The sequence below is a fragment of the Vulpes lagopus genome, chromosome 3 (genome assembly GCF_018345385.1).
Source record: "Vulpes lagopus strain Blue_001 chromosome 3, ASM1834538v1, whole genome shotgun sequence".
Lineage (NCBI taxonomy): Eukaryota > Metazoa > Chordata > Mammalia > Carnivora > Canidae > Vulpes > Vulpes lagopus.
Window position 1 is genome coordinate 21,342,871 of NC_054826.1, and position 17,673 is coordinate 21,360,543.

General features: G+C 38.4%; 2 protein-coding genes across 11 annotated transcripts in view; both read left to right on the forward strand.

Moving 5' to 3' along the window:
• Nucleotides 1-3,048, forward strand: part of GHR (growth hormone receptor) — a 271,673-nt gene extending 268,625 nt beyond the window's left edge. For all 10 annotated transcript variants that reach the window (XM_041747921.1, XM_041747926.1, XM_041747922.1 and 7 more), the window contains one exon: nt 27-3,048. In XM_041747921.1, coding sequence (XP_041603855.1) covers nt 27-998 — 972 coding nt within the window. In that variant the 3' untranslated portion in view covers nt 999-3,048. The remainder of the gene's footprint in view (nt 1-26) is intronic.
• A 7,949-nt stretch (nt 3,049-10,997) lies between these two features.
• CCDC152 (coiled-coil domain containing 152) overlaps nt 10,998-17,673 on the forward strand; it is a 42,701-nt gene continuing 36,025 nt past the window's right edge. Inside the window, exon 1 of the mRNA XM_041748470.1 lies at nt 10,998-11,238. The gene's annotated coding sequence lies outside the window, so the exon portion shown is untranslated. The remainder of the gene's footprint in view (nt 11,239-17,673) is intronic.

Below are 17,673 nucleotides of genomic sequence, written 5' to 3' on the forward strand. Positions count from 1 at the left end.
GATTTCATTTTCTCTCTGTTTCCTAGGAAGGAAAATTAGAAGAGGTGAATACAATCTTAGCCATTCATGACAACTATAAACCTGAATTCTACAACGATGACTCTTGGGTTGAATTCATTGAGCTGGATATTGATGACCTAGATGAAAAGACCGAAGGATCAGACACAGACAGACTTCTAAGCAACGACCATGAGAAATCACTTAACATCCTTGGGGCAAAGGATGATGACTCTGGACGTACCAGCTGTTATGAACCTGACATTCTGGAGACTGATTTTAATGCCAGTGATGTGTGTGATGGTACTTCAGAGGTTGCTCAGCCACAGAGGTTAAAAGGGGAAGTAGATCTCTTGTGCCTTGACCAGAAGAATCAAAATAACTCACCTTCTACTGATGCTACCCCTACCACTCAGCAGCCCAGCATTATCCTGGAGAAGGAAAACAAACCAAGACCACTTCTAATTAGTGGAACTGAGTCAACTCAGCAAGCTGCCCATACTCAGCTAAGCAACCCGAGTTCACTGGCAAACATTGACTTTTATGCCCAGGTAAGCGACATTACTCCAGCGGGGAGTGTAGTCCTTTCCCCAGGCCAAAAGAATAAGGCAGGGATATCTCCATGTGACATGCCTCCAGAAGTGGCCTCACTCTGCCAAGCCAACTTCATCATGGACAATGCCTACTTCTGTGAGGCAGATGCCAAAAAGTGCATCACTGTGGCCCCTCACGTCGAGGCTGAATCACGTGTAGAGCCAAGCTTTAACCAGGAAGACATTTACATCACCACAGAAAGCCTTACCACTACCGCTGGCCAGTCTGGGACAACTGAGAGGGCTGTGAGTTCTGAGATGCCTGTCCCAGACTATACCTCCATTCACATCATCCAGTCTCCACGGGGCCTTGTGCTCAATGCGACTGCCTTGCCCTTGCCTGACAAAGAGTTTCTCTCATCATGTGGCTACGTGAGCACAGACCAACTGAACAAAATCATGCCGTAGCCTTTCTTTGGTTTCCCACGAGCTGCATATTTAATGGTGAAGCGTGGGCTAGGGCGTGAGTGCTTAAACCAAAATAATGTTTAAACCTTTTCGGGGGGGATGGGGGAGTGGATTCTAAATGCCTTTTCCTGAAATGTTGAAACATAATATTAAAAAAAAAAAAAAGAAAGAAAGAAAATAAGAAGGCCGAATCAGATGGATATTCCTATTGTGAATTGTAAATATTTTAAAGAATTGTCTCAAAGACTGTTTAGTGGCAGTGATTGTCTTGTTAATGTGGGTGTTAATTTTGTGATACTAAGTATTGAATGGCTGTTTTTAATGTATAGTAAATCATGCTTTTTGAAAAAGCGAAAAATCAGGTGGCTTTTGAAGTTCAGGAAAATGAAATGCAAATCAGCACAGGCTAATTTTTTTTAATGATTGGGAACTAAAATTATAGGTAAGAAGGCAAAAAAGTAGTTTGGATATGTAAAACATTTATTTTGACATAAAATTTATAAAGATATTTTTAATAATTTACACTTCAAGCACGGCTATTTTATATCACACTACACACTGTGTACTGTAGTTCATGCAGACCCATCTAAAGAATGTAGCAACTACAGTCTAAAGCTAGTTTTACTGCTTTGGTCAGTACACCTAAAGAAAAACAAATAAACAAGTTAGTTTTTTACCAGGCCCTTTTTATACCTCCATTCTTAAACAATCCTAAAATGATTATAGTCACCTGCATTACTGGAACAGGCTCACCTTATTTAAAAAAATTTTTTAAATGTGTTCATTGAGAAAATTTTTAAGATGGATGTGCAGGTCAACTCATCATGAACCAAAACAACTCTTTCTTACCCACATTTTGGTTCATTGCAGAGAGCTCCACACAAGGAGAAGTAGGAAGGATAGCCAGTCAGTTTGGCAGGCTGCTTGGGTGCTACTGTGGCACGTACAGAGAGCTCTTTAGGGCAGGCCGACCACTAGAGGTAGGCCCCAGAAGCTCTGCAGTGGCATCTCTTCAGATACAACTTGACTTTATTACGTGGTTACCTAAGAAGGGAATAAAGTACAAGAAGCATTTTGTAAGTTGAAGCAGGTCGAAGTGAAGTTAACCAGATCATGGAATAAAAAGTTCAAGAAACAGGTTCTTGTTTCACAGCCAATAGCCAGACACATATACCCACTACTCCTGGTAACAAGAAGCAGAAGAAACAAGATTTTTAAATCCCCACAGATAAGTCAAAATTATCCTAAACCCATATCAGAAACTTTCTCCCTCACCAGACCCTTTCTTTGGTTTATTTAAAGTAGCAATGAAGAAGTCTCCTCATTTTGTATTTCCCCTCTGAGTGGCTAGGCCTCAAAGCGGGTAGTCAGAAGAACAAGGGGGCTGAAGTAATGTATAAATTATTATCGTTCAATCCCTTGGTAACCTCAGCACCATTCTTAGGAGCATTGGGATTGGTCCCCAAAAGGTTTGTCAAAGGAGAAGAATCTCATCTCACTGAAGAATGCTTCTCACCTTAAGTATTTTTTTTTTTTTTACATTTAATGAAACTTTAAAGTTCGCTGTAACTTAAATAGTATTTGCCATTTAGCTCAGACCTTTTTAGGAAACAGGCTTAATGGTTGGTAATTTTAAATTCCCTCTTTCTTGCAGGAAGGACAGTGAAAAGCTAGAACTGGGTGTTCCAAGTTCAATATGTTACTTTGTAATAGGTGTTTCATAGATTTTCTGCTACCTTGCTGCTATGGTTTTCTCTAAGAGCTACATCATTTAGTTTCATATACAATTTCATCAGTGTAGAACCTAATTCAACTTAAAACTGTGTGCTTGGGAAAACTATCTTACTATTTCACAATAGGCTGACAACAATTTCTATAGCCAAAAATAGCTAAATACCTCAATCGGTCTCCGAATGTCATTTTGGTACTTTGCTGGCCACACAAGCCATTATTCACTAGTATGACTAGTTGTGTCCTGCAGTTTATATTTAACTTTCCTTATGTCTGTGGATTTTTTTCCTTCAAAGTTTAATAAATTTATTTTCTTGGATTCGTAGTAGCATGCTTCTGTTGTCAAACACCCACATGAAAATCACCCTAAGCCAGACTGCATACTCTTCAGTTCTTCTCACTTGAAGGGGAGCTTAGCACAATTGGCTTAAACACATTGGCAATGGATGTGGAGATTTTTGCGATGTGCTGGCAGCTCCCCACCTCTCCTTTTTGAGGAAATGGGAGCCTAGCTCAAAAATATTATTCTGGCTTGCCTGGACTGTGCCTTTCTCCTCAGGCTGCAACACCCTATGGGCGGAGGCTTTTAGTGCCATGTTTTGGATGCGTCCGAGCTTGCATGACACGGGCGGTGGGGGTGGGGAGGGGGAAAAAGTGGTGCTTGAGCATTGTCTTTTAGCTTCATCTCTAGCTGGAGCTGTTGCTTGGGAGGAGGGAAAGCAGCTCCTCCTGTACCAGGCACACATTAGCAACAGTTGGTCAGACTGGCTACTTGCCATCATGGGAAGCACATAAGTCAGGCCTGTGTGAGGGAGACAGGGCGGGGTGGGGGCAAAGGGGTCCTGAGGGAGCGGTAAAGCCATGAAGCAACAATTCCTCCCCAGGAAACAGGTTCCAGGCAGGTTACCTAACAAATCACAGTCTCTTGTGCAGGCGCTAGGTTCTGAGAAGTGAGAGTCTGTGAGGACACCGAGAAGCCCACAAGAACAAGTATTTATTGCTGCAGCAAGTTGAGTGCAAACTGCCACAACTCTTCATTACACTAGAGGGTTTACATTCAATATGGAAATAAAAATTCTCTACCTGCCGCATCTGCCCTTGGAGCAACTATTCCCTGAAAGAACCATGGCTGAAGCCTCAGGGTTTCCTGATTTGGAAATAGGGTTTAGGCCATCATCTCTCTTCTGTCACTGATATTGGAACAAACACTGCCTTAACTTACAAAACCAGCAAAAGCTCACCACTTTAAGCACTAAACATTTCTTACAAATGCTTTACAAAAGTCAGCCTTGTGATATTACAGGCTTATCATTCATCTGAGGTGCTTCAAGGTATTAGGAGGGAAGGGGGAGGAGGGCCAGTTTACTTCCCCCTTGGATTAAAAGAGCACAACCCTTACTGATATGTTGAAGGTGGCCGTGCATGTGCTTCTGTATGTAAACTTCTCAGTGGTTCTACTACGACATACTAACACTGAGGTCTATTCACAAGGTATAGTATTTACATATTTACATAGTTTTACACCAAAATACTAAATGTTCATGTTCTCTCTGTATAGGATAAGAAATGGGGGGAAAGTGCACATTACTTAAGTCCAAATGCTTTAGTTTAGAATCCAAGACTATATAATTTGCTCAGCCTTCTTTGCTAACTTAATATGTAAAGACTGTATAAAGGGGTACAGCTTCTGAATAAGAATTTGACCTTTGGTTAACATTCAAGCCCTGTTCTTTGAAATCTAATAAGTATTATGCCAACTTTATTAACATAGGCAATTAACATCTCTACTCTTTGCTTATACCTCTTCCTGCACCTGAAAAGCTCCCAATTAACCAAACCTGCCTGTCAGAATTTTCCTCATCCTTCATGGCCCACCTCAAACGCCTTCTTTATACAGCCCCCGATTCCCTTCAGCTTAAGTGATCACTACCCCCTCTTAAACCATTTTTTTAAAAAATGTTTTATTTATTCATGAGAGACACAGAGAGAGAGGCAGAGAAATAGGCAGATGGAAGAAGCAGGCTCCATGCAGGGAGCCCGACATGGGACTCGATCCCGGGACTCCAGGACATGCCCTGGGCCGAAGGCAGGTGCTAAACCGCTGAGCCACCCAGGGATCCCCCCTCTAAACCATTTTTAATGATGCTGTAAGCATCAAAGTGTTATAAACACTCTGGTCATTAGCTCACCTAACAACCACATGAAATGGATTTACCAACATGTATTCTGGGGCATAACTGTTCTCTGAAATGTTCTTAAATGAGTAGTACTGTGATCACATAAGTTTGGAAAACATTTCATACTACACTTTCCTTTGGGAGGGCCAGTGTGCCTCTTGACATTTTAAAGCTTCTACAACACGCACACATATACACACACCTGTTTAAATTTAACACATCACTTCCTACTTTATTTAACAGCGAAAAATATAATGATGAAAGAGTGCCCATTATGGTATCTATTAACATTTGGGGAAAGCTGCTCTGGGAATTCATAGATCTAACATGAAATAAAGTTATAACAAATTTCAGATAAATGTGAATCTGAACAAAGCATCTTTCTGTGATGCCATTAAACTTTCTCCATAAAACTTCTTAAATAAAAGGCAAAGCAGCTATATCTGAAATAACCACAGATTCTTTGCAACTCAGATAATATTACTGCTTTTCACATATAGAATGACATTTCCTAAGAGCTCAGAGGTCGTGAACCTTTGTTGTCTGCTCTGTGACAATGACTCTATCTCCCTGAAACACTGCATTTCCCATCTCCTCAGTGGAAGACTGGAGGAGGATGATGAACACATGGGACTTACCAACATCAGTAAATTTGCAGTCTCATTTGGTGTACCTAGTTTTGTCTGAAAGGTTTACGACACTAAGAAAAGCTTATATCACTCTCCGTGAAGAGGAGCATATTTTGCTGTAAAGCTACAGAATAATATGTATCTGTTATTACGTGAACAAAAATAATTCACGCTTTACTGCTGTCTGCTGAGTTAAAATAAATAAATAAATATCGAACAGAACTTCAAACATAATAGACTTTTGTACAGTAGTCCCAGGAAGCCATCTTTGTGGGATGTATAGGAAAGCAATTTTCTATTGATTTTTTTTAAATTGTACATGAATTGTCCTGTGGGCATTAAGAGATTTTACTAGCATTTTCTGTAAGGATGAAATAATCTGTCATGAAATTGCATGCACTCTGGCTTTCCCAATATTATGGTGATCAAAAATCCAAAGTAGAAATATTCGTATTGTTAGCTTTTTTTTTAAAATGGTACTGAATAAGAAAAATGATTTGCATAGTATTTTGATTTCATAAGGCACTTTCATATATATTATTACATTTAAACATAACAAATCTGTGTTGTAGGCAACTCAAGATACTACTTTAAACATTCTACAGCCTTATAATTCCAATGCACCATTGAGTCTATACAACCTTATAATGACATTTTTTTTATAATGAGTAGACACCATTTCTAGCTAACATTTATTAAAGCACTTATCATGTACCAGACACTGGTCAAAGCACTTAACGCACATGAATTTAGTTTAATCCTTACAACAACCCAATTAGGTAAATTCTATTATTCCAAGTTTACTGATGTGAAGACTGAGGCACTTAGTTTAATGAATTTTACCAAAGTGACAAAATTAAGAAATATTAGAGGGATGCCTGGGTGACTCAGTCAGTTCAGTGTCTGACTTTTGGTTTTGGCTCAGAACATGATCTCAGGATCATGGAATGGAGCCCCATGTCTGGCTCCTCAGCCAGCAGGGAATCCTTTTTGGCATTCTTTTTCTCTCTCTCTCTTTCTGTCTCTCTCTCTCTCTCTCTCTCTCTCTCTCAGATAAACCAATCTTTAAAAAGAAAAGAAATACTAGAGCCAAGGTACAAATACATGCACTCTAGCTCCGGAGCCTAAACTTAGTGCTCACCTCCTTCCAGATGATAATTGTGTCCAGATTGGATGTACATAATGAGACAAAAGTCAGCCAACTACTAAGCACTTAGTAATCCAAGCAGATAGTTCACATTCAGAATTGCTAACCTTTACATAACACAGCATCATCCCTCCATGCCCTCAGGGATCACCATCTAGATTTAATATCTAGGGGAAAGTGAGATCGGAAAATGCTATTTCTGAGTCTTCTATGACCATGGTGACTTCATCTTGGTGCCACTCCCCTTTCCTCCAAGTTTGCTGCTGGCCAGTGAACGGAACTGGACCACAGACCTACTCCTTGCACTAGTGATACCGTGGATTGAGGTAGGTCAAATTTATTGGTACTCTCTGGTCCCTCTGTTTACCAAAGCACCTCCAAACTAGGCTATGCAGAGAGGTGTGATTCATGGTTCCCTTTTAGTCACTTAATGTGGGGGTGTTAAGAGAGGAAGCAGACTCCAAGCATTCCTACCCTGCCTATGAACTCAAAACTTCCAACTGACAAGCCCTCAGAAGATGATCACAGGCTGGTAGGTAAAATAAGAGGTTATGCAGGCCTCCTCAAGCCTAATCAATGTGTGGGCAGCACCTCTCCTGGGAGGCCAGGGATGGCATGTATCTGGGGGCCACTACAGGTAGGGCAGGGCCGGGCCTCGGACACCATACCTGGCAGAGTGACATGGGAGAAAACTAACAGCCTGCCTTCCATGGAGTGAGTTGTGGCCTCTCCCTGGGCCTTGCTTTTCCCATTTGTTAATTGAGTGTTCTGGGCAGATAATCTGGAAGTGTGCTGTTTCAGTACAGTGACCACCAGCCATACATGCCTTATAAGCATAAAATACACGCTGGATTTCTAAGACAGTACAAACAACAAGGGAAGAAAGAACATAAAATATCTCATTCATAAATTTTTATTTTGATTACATGTTAAAATGATAATACTTTGGATATACCGGGGTATATGAAATAGAGTACTAAAAATTTTTTTAAATTGTAATGAACTGGTGAGAATTACAACATTCCCAAGGAAATCTTATTTTATGGAGCATGTGAGCACATGGAAAAAGTAAACAAGGTTACTCTCATGTTACTCAATAGGGTTCCTCTCATGAACATCCCCAAGCTGCTACTTTCCCACCTTCCTTCCCAAGGCCACCACTTGGGAAGAAGAACCCAACTTTCTTCAAACCATTCAAGTGTGACAATCTCATTTACTTAGGAAACTCTGCCCTTTTGCCCACAAAGGTTGGTCTCATACCCCTACCTCCACCTCCAATAACTAGGGAGACAATACAGGGTCAGTTACCTTCCTTCCCAGTCGCAAGGTAAAGACATGAAACTTCCTCATCACAGTGCCAGTGAGAGGCAAAAGCAGGATTGTCCCTCTGTCTACAAAGCCAGCCTTCTCGCTGAACCATAATGCATCCGTCATGCCTCCCTGACCCCAGGGACAAGCATATTCACAGATAATCATCTAGCAGCCAACATCATAAAGAGATCTTAAGAACAGTTACTGTGTGCCTACTGTGCACCAGTGATTTTCTAGATGAAGAGGATGTAAGTGCAGCACAGGTTCTGCCCTTAAGATCACACCTGAGACAGGGTCAAACAGAAAGACCGCCATGGCACAGTGAGAAATCAGTGTTAGTTCTCTACAAAGAACTATAACAAAAGCACAAATAATCTGGGAAATAATCAGCCTAGAGCACTGGAGGAAGGTTTTGGTATAAGCTAAAGAAAAAAAAGGGATAGCTGTATCCTAGCTGTATCCTGCTCACATTTCTGCCTATTGGATGGCTTTTCTTCACTATTATCTTTCTAGGACATTCCTGATTGTGACTACAAATGTGGTTGGAGATAGCATAGCAAACAAAACCATTTGAACCGATATGAATTTTTCCCTCCTTAGTCAACTGGTTATAAGAAATTGCCCATGAGATAGGGCACATGAGTGGCTCAGTCAGTTAAGTGATCAACTGTTGATTTCCACTCAGGTAATGATCTCAGGGTCGTGGGATCACGCCCCCCAGAGGATTCCACACCCAGCATGGAATCTGTTAGAGATTCTCTCTCTGCCCTGTTCACATGCTCTATAAATAAATAAATATATAAATAAATAAAATCTTTGAAAGAAAGAAGGGAGGGAGGGAGGGAGGAAAGAAAAGAAGAGAAAAAGAAAGAAGAAAGAAAAGGAAAGAAAGAAAGAAAGAAAGAAAGAAAGAAAGAAAGAAAGAAAGAAAGAAAGAAAGAAAGAAAAAGAAGAATTTGCAAATGAAAGCATACATGTAATCTGAGAGTCTGAGGGACAGGAAGTGGGCAGGAAGAGAGTCATAGAAGTTTGAACCATCAGTTCATGCAAATTACGCTCCAACCCATTTTCAGACCACTTCCATTTGATGGTGCATTGCTTCTGCACACTTCCAAACCTAAAACATGATTGAACTAGTTAACACATAGTTCATGACTGGCAGTTTAGTTCCATGGCCATTTGATGAGCCATAGGCATTCAGACTCCACCAAGATCCAGCATCAAACCAGAAACTGTTTATCAAAAACTAGAGGACATGGTTTGCTCCCAAACCCTAGGCGTCTGTACTCGGATTCTCCTACTGGCACTATTCAGAAACTCCATACACCATCTCCATTTGCCACAGAAACTTTGGGTATTTTTAAATCTGCTGTAACTCCCAGTGGGCAGGGCTGTTTGTACAACATCCTGGAATTGCTGAAGTGCCGTTTCTCACTCTGGGCCCACTAAAATCCAGCAGCCTTACACAATACTAAATAAATGTTTCAGAACGGACATTCAAATGCAATACATGCTGTCTCCAAAATACAAAGGATCCTGTCAAGCATTTTCAGGGTTCATGGTTCAAGGTGCAACAACGAGTTTTATATTTTCAAAGGGATAGTTTGACATATTCCAGACCATTGAACCCCACCCCCAAATTTCTTACTATTTTTAGACCATCCAGGCTAAAGGACAATACAAAGTGATATGGTAAGGGGCAGGTAAAAAGAATCTTTTTTTAAAGAATCTTTTCCTAACACACATTTTCATCCTGAAACTGTTCTTAGGCTTTTTGACACCATGAATTATTATTTGATGTCTTCATGTCTTTTACTTCCTTCCGTTTGTCTTACCTCATTGGTTCTTTGTTTTAAGTTAAAACTCTTGGTTACAAGGAACAGAAATCAAAAGCTGGCTAAAAAAAAAAAGAGAGAGAGAGAGAGAGAGACTTTATCTATAAAGGCAAAGTGGTGTCTTATAAAATCCAATAACAGGAATGAAGAGTCTCATAATGAATTGAAACAAGAAACTGAAAAGGTGTCAAAATCCTGAAAGAAATGCCACTCCATCATTGTTTCAGTCTCCCCCTCTCTCTGCGTCTCTTTCTCTTTCTCTCCCTCACTCCCTTGAACACTTGAGTTTCTGTTCCCCAGTGCAATCAGAAGAAGGCAGCCTCCATCCAGGTCATTGATTGATATCACTTCTTTTCCAGCCAGCCAGAAAGAATAACTGAGGATGTTTGAATTTCCATTTTAGATATAAGGAGAATGGACTTTGATCAGTTTGAGTTAGGTTTCCATTTCTATCCATCCGTGTCAGGTTTTGTTTTGTTTAATTTTGTTTTGTTTTCTGAGAGGAAAGGGTCACATACCATAATCAAGGATGTTGAAATTTTCAGAGAAAGCAGGTTGGGTTGACATCAAACAAAACTATCTACTAGAATTATTATTTCTCAGTGAAAAAGTTTCTTTCATTCTAGATTTTCTTTTATTTTTTATTTTCCTCACTGCCTTTTGGTATTAAACAAACATCTATGCCCAGCTTCTTTTAAGTTTACTACATTCTGAATTGACCTTTTGAGATTTACAGAAGGAATCTGTTTTTGGAAGAGCAAATGATTACTAGGGTCAACATATGGAAAGAGGAATTAGCCACTTGCCAAGTTTGGGCTACTGGTACTGGACCACCAGTCTAGAAGAAAACAGAATCCAGCCAGTTTTCTCTGGTGATGCAGTCAAAGGGCATTGATCAAAGCATGTTTTTGTTATTTACATCTGTTCAATTTTAGTTGACTGAAACATTTGATAAAATGGGTTTTTTTCTGATTAACTTTCCAGAAGTTAAATTCTTTATTTAAGAATAACCTTAATTTATGTGGTTGAATTTACCACAGTAAATTCTTCACCTACCAAGTGTTGCACATCACTACTTAATGTGGCAAGAAGAAAGAGTTTCAAAAGGACTCATAACCCTTACAAAATCAGCATAGTGACACATAAAATCAAAGGAAAGGTTCGTGACTCTCAGCTAAATATTGAGTAGAAAATAAATATTTTGATAATTTGGGTGCATGTGAGGGGATTGGGAGTGTTTTAGCTATCATCTCATCTTTGAAGAGCATACATTTGAGAGGTAAAATGCAATCACAGATGAGGAAGATGAAAAACTTAATCTGGCCTGTGGACTGACCAACACATCTTGGACATGCTGCCAAATCTGGACAGTTTGAATCTCTGAGTACCCAATGCAGTGGCTGATGCCAGGTAAGTCAGTGTTATGGGCAAGGACTCAGAAAATACAGTAAATGGGAATATTTTTAAGATATTTTACCTGTATTTTTATTAACTATAAGTTCTTACTGCAATTAGATTAATTAAAAGCATAGATTAATATATGTCTTATAATTACTAACTTGAATATTTTCTTTCACCTGATTAAGTTGACTGAATTTTGTAGTCGTAAAAGTATGTAGTATTTTATAGTTAAAAGTTTACATTTTTAAAGTGACAAGTAAATATTAAGGCAAAGTTAACATGATCACATCTTACACATGAACATTAATTCATTTGTTTACTGACTTTAGCCAAGCGTTTTCACAGAGTTTATTTTCTACTTACTTATGACGTGCATAAAAGAGGAATTATGCTCCTATCAGAGCTGAGACAGAGAACTTAATGAATTTGCCTAGAGCCACACAACTAGTTAGACTATCTGGTACTATACTCACATCTTCTCACAAAAGGTTGTGCCTTCTTTACTCATTTAAACTGTATGGACTTGTATGCTGAGACTGGAAAAATTACAACTATCCTAATAACAATAATCAAATGTGAAAGTGTACAGAAAATATGTGATTTCTAAATGAATCATTAATTTCAAAAGAAAATACCAACCTACAGTGATTGCATTACAGTTACGGTTATTAAAAAGCATCAGTCCAAATATAGGCATAATAACACTGTATGGAATGTTTGGTCTCTATTGTGATTTTAAATTTATAGGTCTTCATTCCTTTTCTTCCTAACCAGAATATTCTATATCTTAGTAACACTGTTACTGAAATAATGCTGATAGATAAAATAGATGGGGAGATTTGACTTTATTCTCTAGAATAATTTAAATAGCAAAAGACTTCTTTAAAATTTAGATAGACCTTGATCTAGTGCATTTATGGAAATAGAGTGCTAACAAATTTTGCAGTTTCTTGTACTTTGTTGAACTCAGAGTCAATGTCTATTGTCTATTCTTTTCCAGTATCTTCTCTAAATCTTTACATTGGTCATGAATTTTATCAAATTTATTTAGCTACAGTTAAATATTCTTTCTCATGGGTCTGACTGACATTTGTGTTTTCTTTCTCTTTTTTCATCATTGTACTCCTCACATGTTGGTCTATTTTACTGCCCATTTCAAATAGTCACTCTGGGTTTTATTAACAATTTTAATTGTAAAAAAAAGAAAAAAACATTGGAAAAAAACTTTCCTGACATGGTCTTGGCAATAATTTTTTGGATCTGACATCAAAAGCACAGGCAACAAAAGTAAAAATAGACAAGTGGGATTATAGCAAAATTAAAAGCTTCTGCACGGCAAAGAAAAAAATCAACAAAATGAAAAAGCAGCCTAAGGAATGGGAATAGGTATTTGCAAACCATGTATCTAATAAGAGGTTAATACTCTAAATATCCAAGGAACTCATACAATAACAAAAATACAAATAACCCAAATAAAACATTGGCAGAGGGGGGTTTTCATGTCTATGTGGCTTCTCCATACAAATGCCTATTAAATTTGGAAAAATGGGGATCCCTGGGTGGCGCAGCGGTTTAGTGCCTGTCTTTGGCTCCCACGTCGGGCTCCCGGTGCATGGAGCCTGCTTCTCCCTCTGCCTGTGTCTCTGCCTCTCTCTCTCTCTGTGACTATCATAAATAAATAAAATTTAAAAAAATTTATAAATTTGGAAAAACAAACAAACAAACATGAGCAAATATCCTAAATAGATACTTCTCAAAAGAAGAAATTCAAATAGCGGGATCCCTGGGTGGCGCAGCGGTTTGGCGCCTGCCTTTGGCCCAGGGCGCGATCCTGGAGACCCAGGATCGAGTCCCACGTCGGGCTCCCGGTGCATGGAGCCTGCTTCTCCCTCTGCCTGTGTCTCTGCCCCTCTCTCTCTCTGTGACTATCATAAATAAATAAAAATTAAAAAAAAAAAAAAAAGAAATTCAAATAGCTAACAGGTACTTGAAAAAGTTCTCAACATCTTTCAACACCAGAGAAATGCAAATCAAAGCCACAATGAGATACCACCTCACACCTGCTAGGATGGCTTTTAGTCAAAAGACAAATGATAAAAAGTGTAAGGATGTGGAGGAAAGAAACCCTTGTTCTTTTAGTGGGAATGTAAATTGGTGCAGCCAATATGGAAAACAGTATGGAGGTTCTCAAAATATTAAAAATAGAACTGCCATAAGATCCAGCAATTCAACCTCTGTATTTGAAAGTTATTGAAATAGGATCACAGAGAGATCTGCCCTCCTATGTTCTTTGCAGAATTATTCACAGTAACCAAGCTATGAAAACAACCTAAATGTTCATTGATGGATGAAGGGCTAAAGAAAATGTGAGATATACACACATGCAGAGGACTATTATTCAACCTTAAAAACAAAGAAATCTGCCATTCGTATCAACATGGATGGAACTAAAAGAAATTATGCTAAGCAGGGACGCCTGGGTGGCTCAGTGTTGGAGCATCTGCCTTTGGCTCAGGTCATGATCCCTGGGTCCTGGGATCCTGTTTCTCCTTCTGCCTATGTCTCTGCCTCTCTCTGTGTGTCTCTCATGAATAAATAAAATCTTAAAAAAAAAAAAAGAAATTACACTAAGCAAAATAAGACACAGAAGGAGAAATACCACATGATCTCCCTTATATATGCAATCTAAAATAGTGAAACTCACAAAAGCACGGAGACTAAGGGGTTGGGGAGAGGAGAAAACAGGTTGATATAAGCCAAAGGTACAAAGTTTCAGTTTTGCAAGAGAAACAATTTTTGGAGATCTAATGTACCACTTAGTGATGATAATTAATAATACTGTATTCCTTACTTGTCATTTGTTAAGATGATATATCTTGAATTAAATCTCTACCCTACCACAAAATGGTAACTATGGAGAGATAATAGATATGTTAATTAGCTTGATTGTAGTGATCATTCCACAATGTATACGTATATCAAAACATCAATTTGTATGTCTTAAATGTAAACAATTTTGGGGGGCACCTGGGTGGCTCATTGGTTAAGTGTCCCACGCTTGATTTTGGCTCAGGCCACAATCTCAGGGTCATGAGATCAAGCCCCGTTTTGAACCCTGCTTAAGATTCTCTCTTACCACATGAGAGACTCCTAACTCCGGGAAACAAACAAGGGGTGGTGGGAAAGGGAGGTGGGTGGGGTGTGGAGGTGACTGGGTGATGGGCACTGAGGGGGGCACTTGATGGGATGAGCAATGGGTGTTATGCTGTATGTTGGCAAATTGAACTCCAATAAAAAAATAAAAATAAAAAATAAATTTTAAAAAAAGATTCTCTCTTACCCTCTGCCTCTGCCCCTGACCCACTCTCTCTCTCAAAAAAAATTAAATTAAATGTATACAATTTTTATATATCAAATATGTCTCAGTAAAACAGTTAAAAAAATAAGTTATTTCAAGGAATCTTGGTCAGATATGTGTTCCCCAGGAATGCAAATACCAGCTATTCTTGAGAAAGGATAGAAATGAACCAATGAAAAGAACTGAAAGTCCTGAAATTACAAATAATTCCTACCCCTTTATTTAATCCAAAATTATCTCCAGGGTCTTTTTGATACCCATCCCCTCCATTTTCCTTTCTCTCTATAAATAGCAAGGCTATTTATTATTATCTCTTCCCTCCTTTTCCCTCTGTGGTTTGCTCGCTACCACCATTGCTGTAACATCTGTATTCCTACTTCTTTTCTCCTCTATATCCTTGAAGCCCGAAATACCTATGCAGTTTTCAGGTTTCTTCTCTCTCCTTCACATCTATTCCTTATTTTTTTCTCTGTCTCCTGCTGATTCTATAGCAGCCTTGGATTTCCTTCAGAAAATCTGAACTTTTGAGACAGAGACCACTAGAGTTCCTTTTGTTCAGGAAATAATGGTTCAGAATGTATGGTATGTGACTGTCAAGAAAGCTACCTCTGGCTCTTATGTTTTTGTGATTGCTGCTGTTTCTTTTTCACCAGAGATATTTTATTTTCTTTGTCTTCTTTCTGTCTACATTCAGAATGATTAAAGATGCTTATAGTTACTGAAACACCAGTCTCTAGATGATTTCAATTTTACTAAAAAAACAAGAGATGACAAGAGTTAACTAGAATGGTTAACTAGAATGCCTAAATTGTGGAATGCTTGATTATGCTTCCTGTTGAATATTACTAAATACCCTAGTCCACTACTCTGATGTCTCAAAAAGCATCAAGGTCTTTACCCTGGATTTCAATTCAAATTATGTTCCTCTATGTACATACATGTAAGTGGCCTACTAATCATATATATCCTGGAGATCTTATAAATTATTGCTATTTATGACAATACTTAGTGGCTAATGGTGCAAGTTCAAAATTGGTGCAACTTTTCTAGATGGATATTTGGCAATATTTATCTTGAACCTTAGCAACATTCATAAACTTTCCCCAGCATTTGCACATCTAGGAATTATAGAACTAATCGAAAAAATATATAAAGAATGATGTGCCTAAAAGTCTATCACATGTATTTTGTAAAAGTTAGAACATTATAACCCAACATTAGTTGGATATATTTTGATACACCCATAAAATAGGATGCCATGCAACTATTAAAATTCACATACTTAAAGGATAGAAAATGCTAATAAGAGAAAAAATAGAGTGTATAAAGCAATATAGACAATATGGTCTAAATTTGGTATAATATATGCATATACATATACACAAGAAGTTGTGTATATTATATAACATGTATATGTTATATGGAAGATTTATGGTATATACATCAAAATGTTTATAATGGCTAACTCTGGCAAGTAGGAATATGAGTGTCTAAATTTTCTTATTTTTACTTTGATATAATTTCCTGCATTGTCTATAATCAAAATTTATTATTTTAGGGTCATAAAATAATATGTAGCATATTTTAAATTTCCTACTGAAATGTATTCCTATCATACACCTCTTTCTCCTAAAAACCAAAATGCAGGGAAATGACCTTGAGAGTTCCAGTTTATGGCTTTTTCTCAATCAAGGTTTTCACATTTTGTTGTTCCAATTATTTTAACTTTCTTTGAAATCTTATATGCACAAACTTATTTGAAATATTGCCTTCACTCATATGATCAGTGCTTTGAAAGGGAAAACCCAAATTATTGCAGAATTTAGGATTTTTCCAGCAATTTCAATTATTGGGATTGCTCAGATCATTGGCACACAAATCTATAATTATTCCCAATAGATGAAATATTTGTAAAATGAAAATGCCATCTATAGGCATGCCCCGGAATGTGACTTGGAAGTCTCTGAAATACCCATTAAACTATCCTCTTATTAATATCCTCACTTCCACTACTTTAGTTCAGGCTCTGATTATCTCATGCCTTAGTCTCCTAAATCATTCCCCAGTTTGCATCAGATTAGGAAAGCTACCTTTCCTCTAATTTGAAAAGGATCATTTCGGGATGCCTGGGCGGTTCAGCTTCTGCCTTTGGCTCAGGGCTCAGGGCATGATCCCTGTCCAGGGATCGAGTCCCACATCGGGCTCTATGTGGGGAGCCTTTCTCTCTCTCTCTCTCATTAATAAATAAAATCTTTTTTAAAAAAAGCATCATTTCTGGAAAATGGCAATAAATGAAGAGAAAAAATAGCCAAACTTCTTTCCGTGACAGATACGTTACACTCTCTCACGTTTCAAATAAGAGCAATAGACTCAGACTTTGCTACTTGAAATATCACTCCAAACCTTGGTGGCTTAAAACAACAATCATTTATTAGCTGGCAGGTTTGGTGAGATTGGCCATTTGGGCTGGGCCCAGCTGGACAGTTTTTCTGCCTGTCTCAGCTAAGGCTTATTCACTCATCAACTGTCAGCAAGGCTGGGGCTGGATGGTCTAGGATGGACACACCTGTTGGGCACTTGGTAGGCTGTCGGCCAGAGAGGCTCTTCCATATGGCCTCTACAACAGGGTAGTTCAGGTTTGCTTATATGGTAGGAGTAAAAAAAAAAAAAAGAGAGAGAGAGAGAGAGAAAGAAAAAAAGTTGCAAAGCCTCCTGAGACTAGGCTCAAAATCTCACAATATCCCTTCTGCACTGTCACAAGGTTGATCTAAATTCAAGGGAAGAAGAAACAGACCCACTTTTTGAGGGCAGGAGCTAAAATGAATCTTTGGCCATCTTTCATCAACCATACTAAGTGATGAGCCTTACTAATATACATTAAAAAGTAAGGAAGTGTCAAATAACAAAACAAAAAAAATTAGTAATGGATTTGATGTTCTTTATTCAAGAAGAAACAATCCATGGATTGGGGGAGTACAATGTCTCCCAAGCAGTGAAACACTCTTCCCAAGGTATTTTGGGCAAGCTCAGGTTTTATAGAGCCTTAGAAGAAGCAATATGGAAGCAACACAGAACTGGCCAGGAGG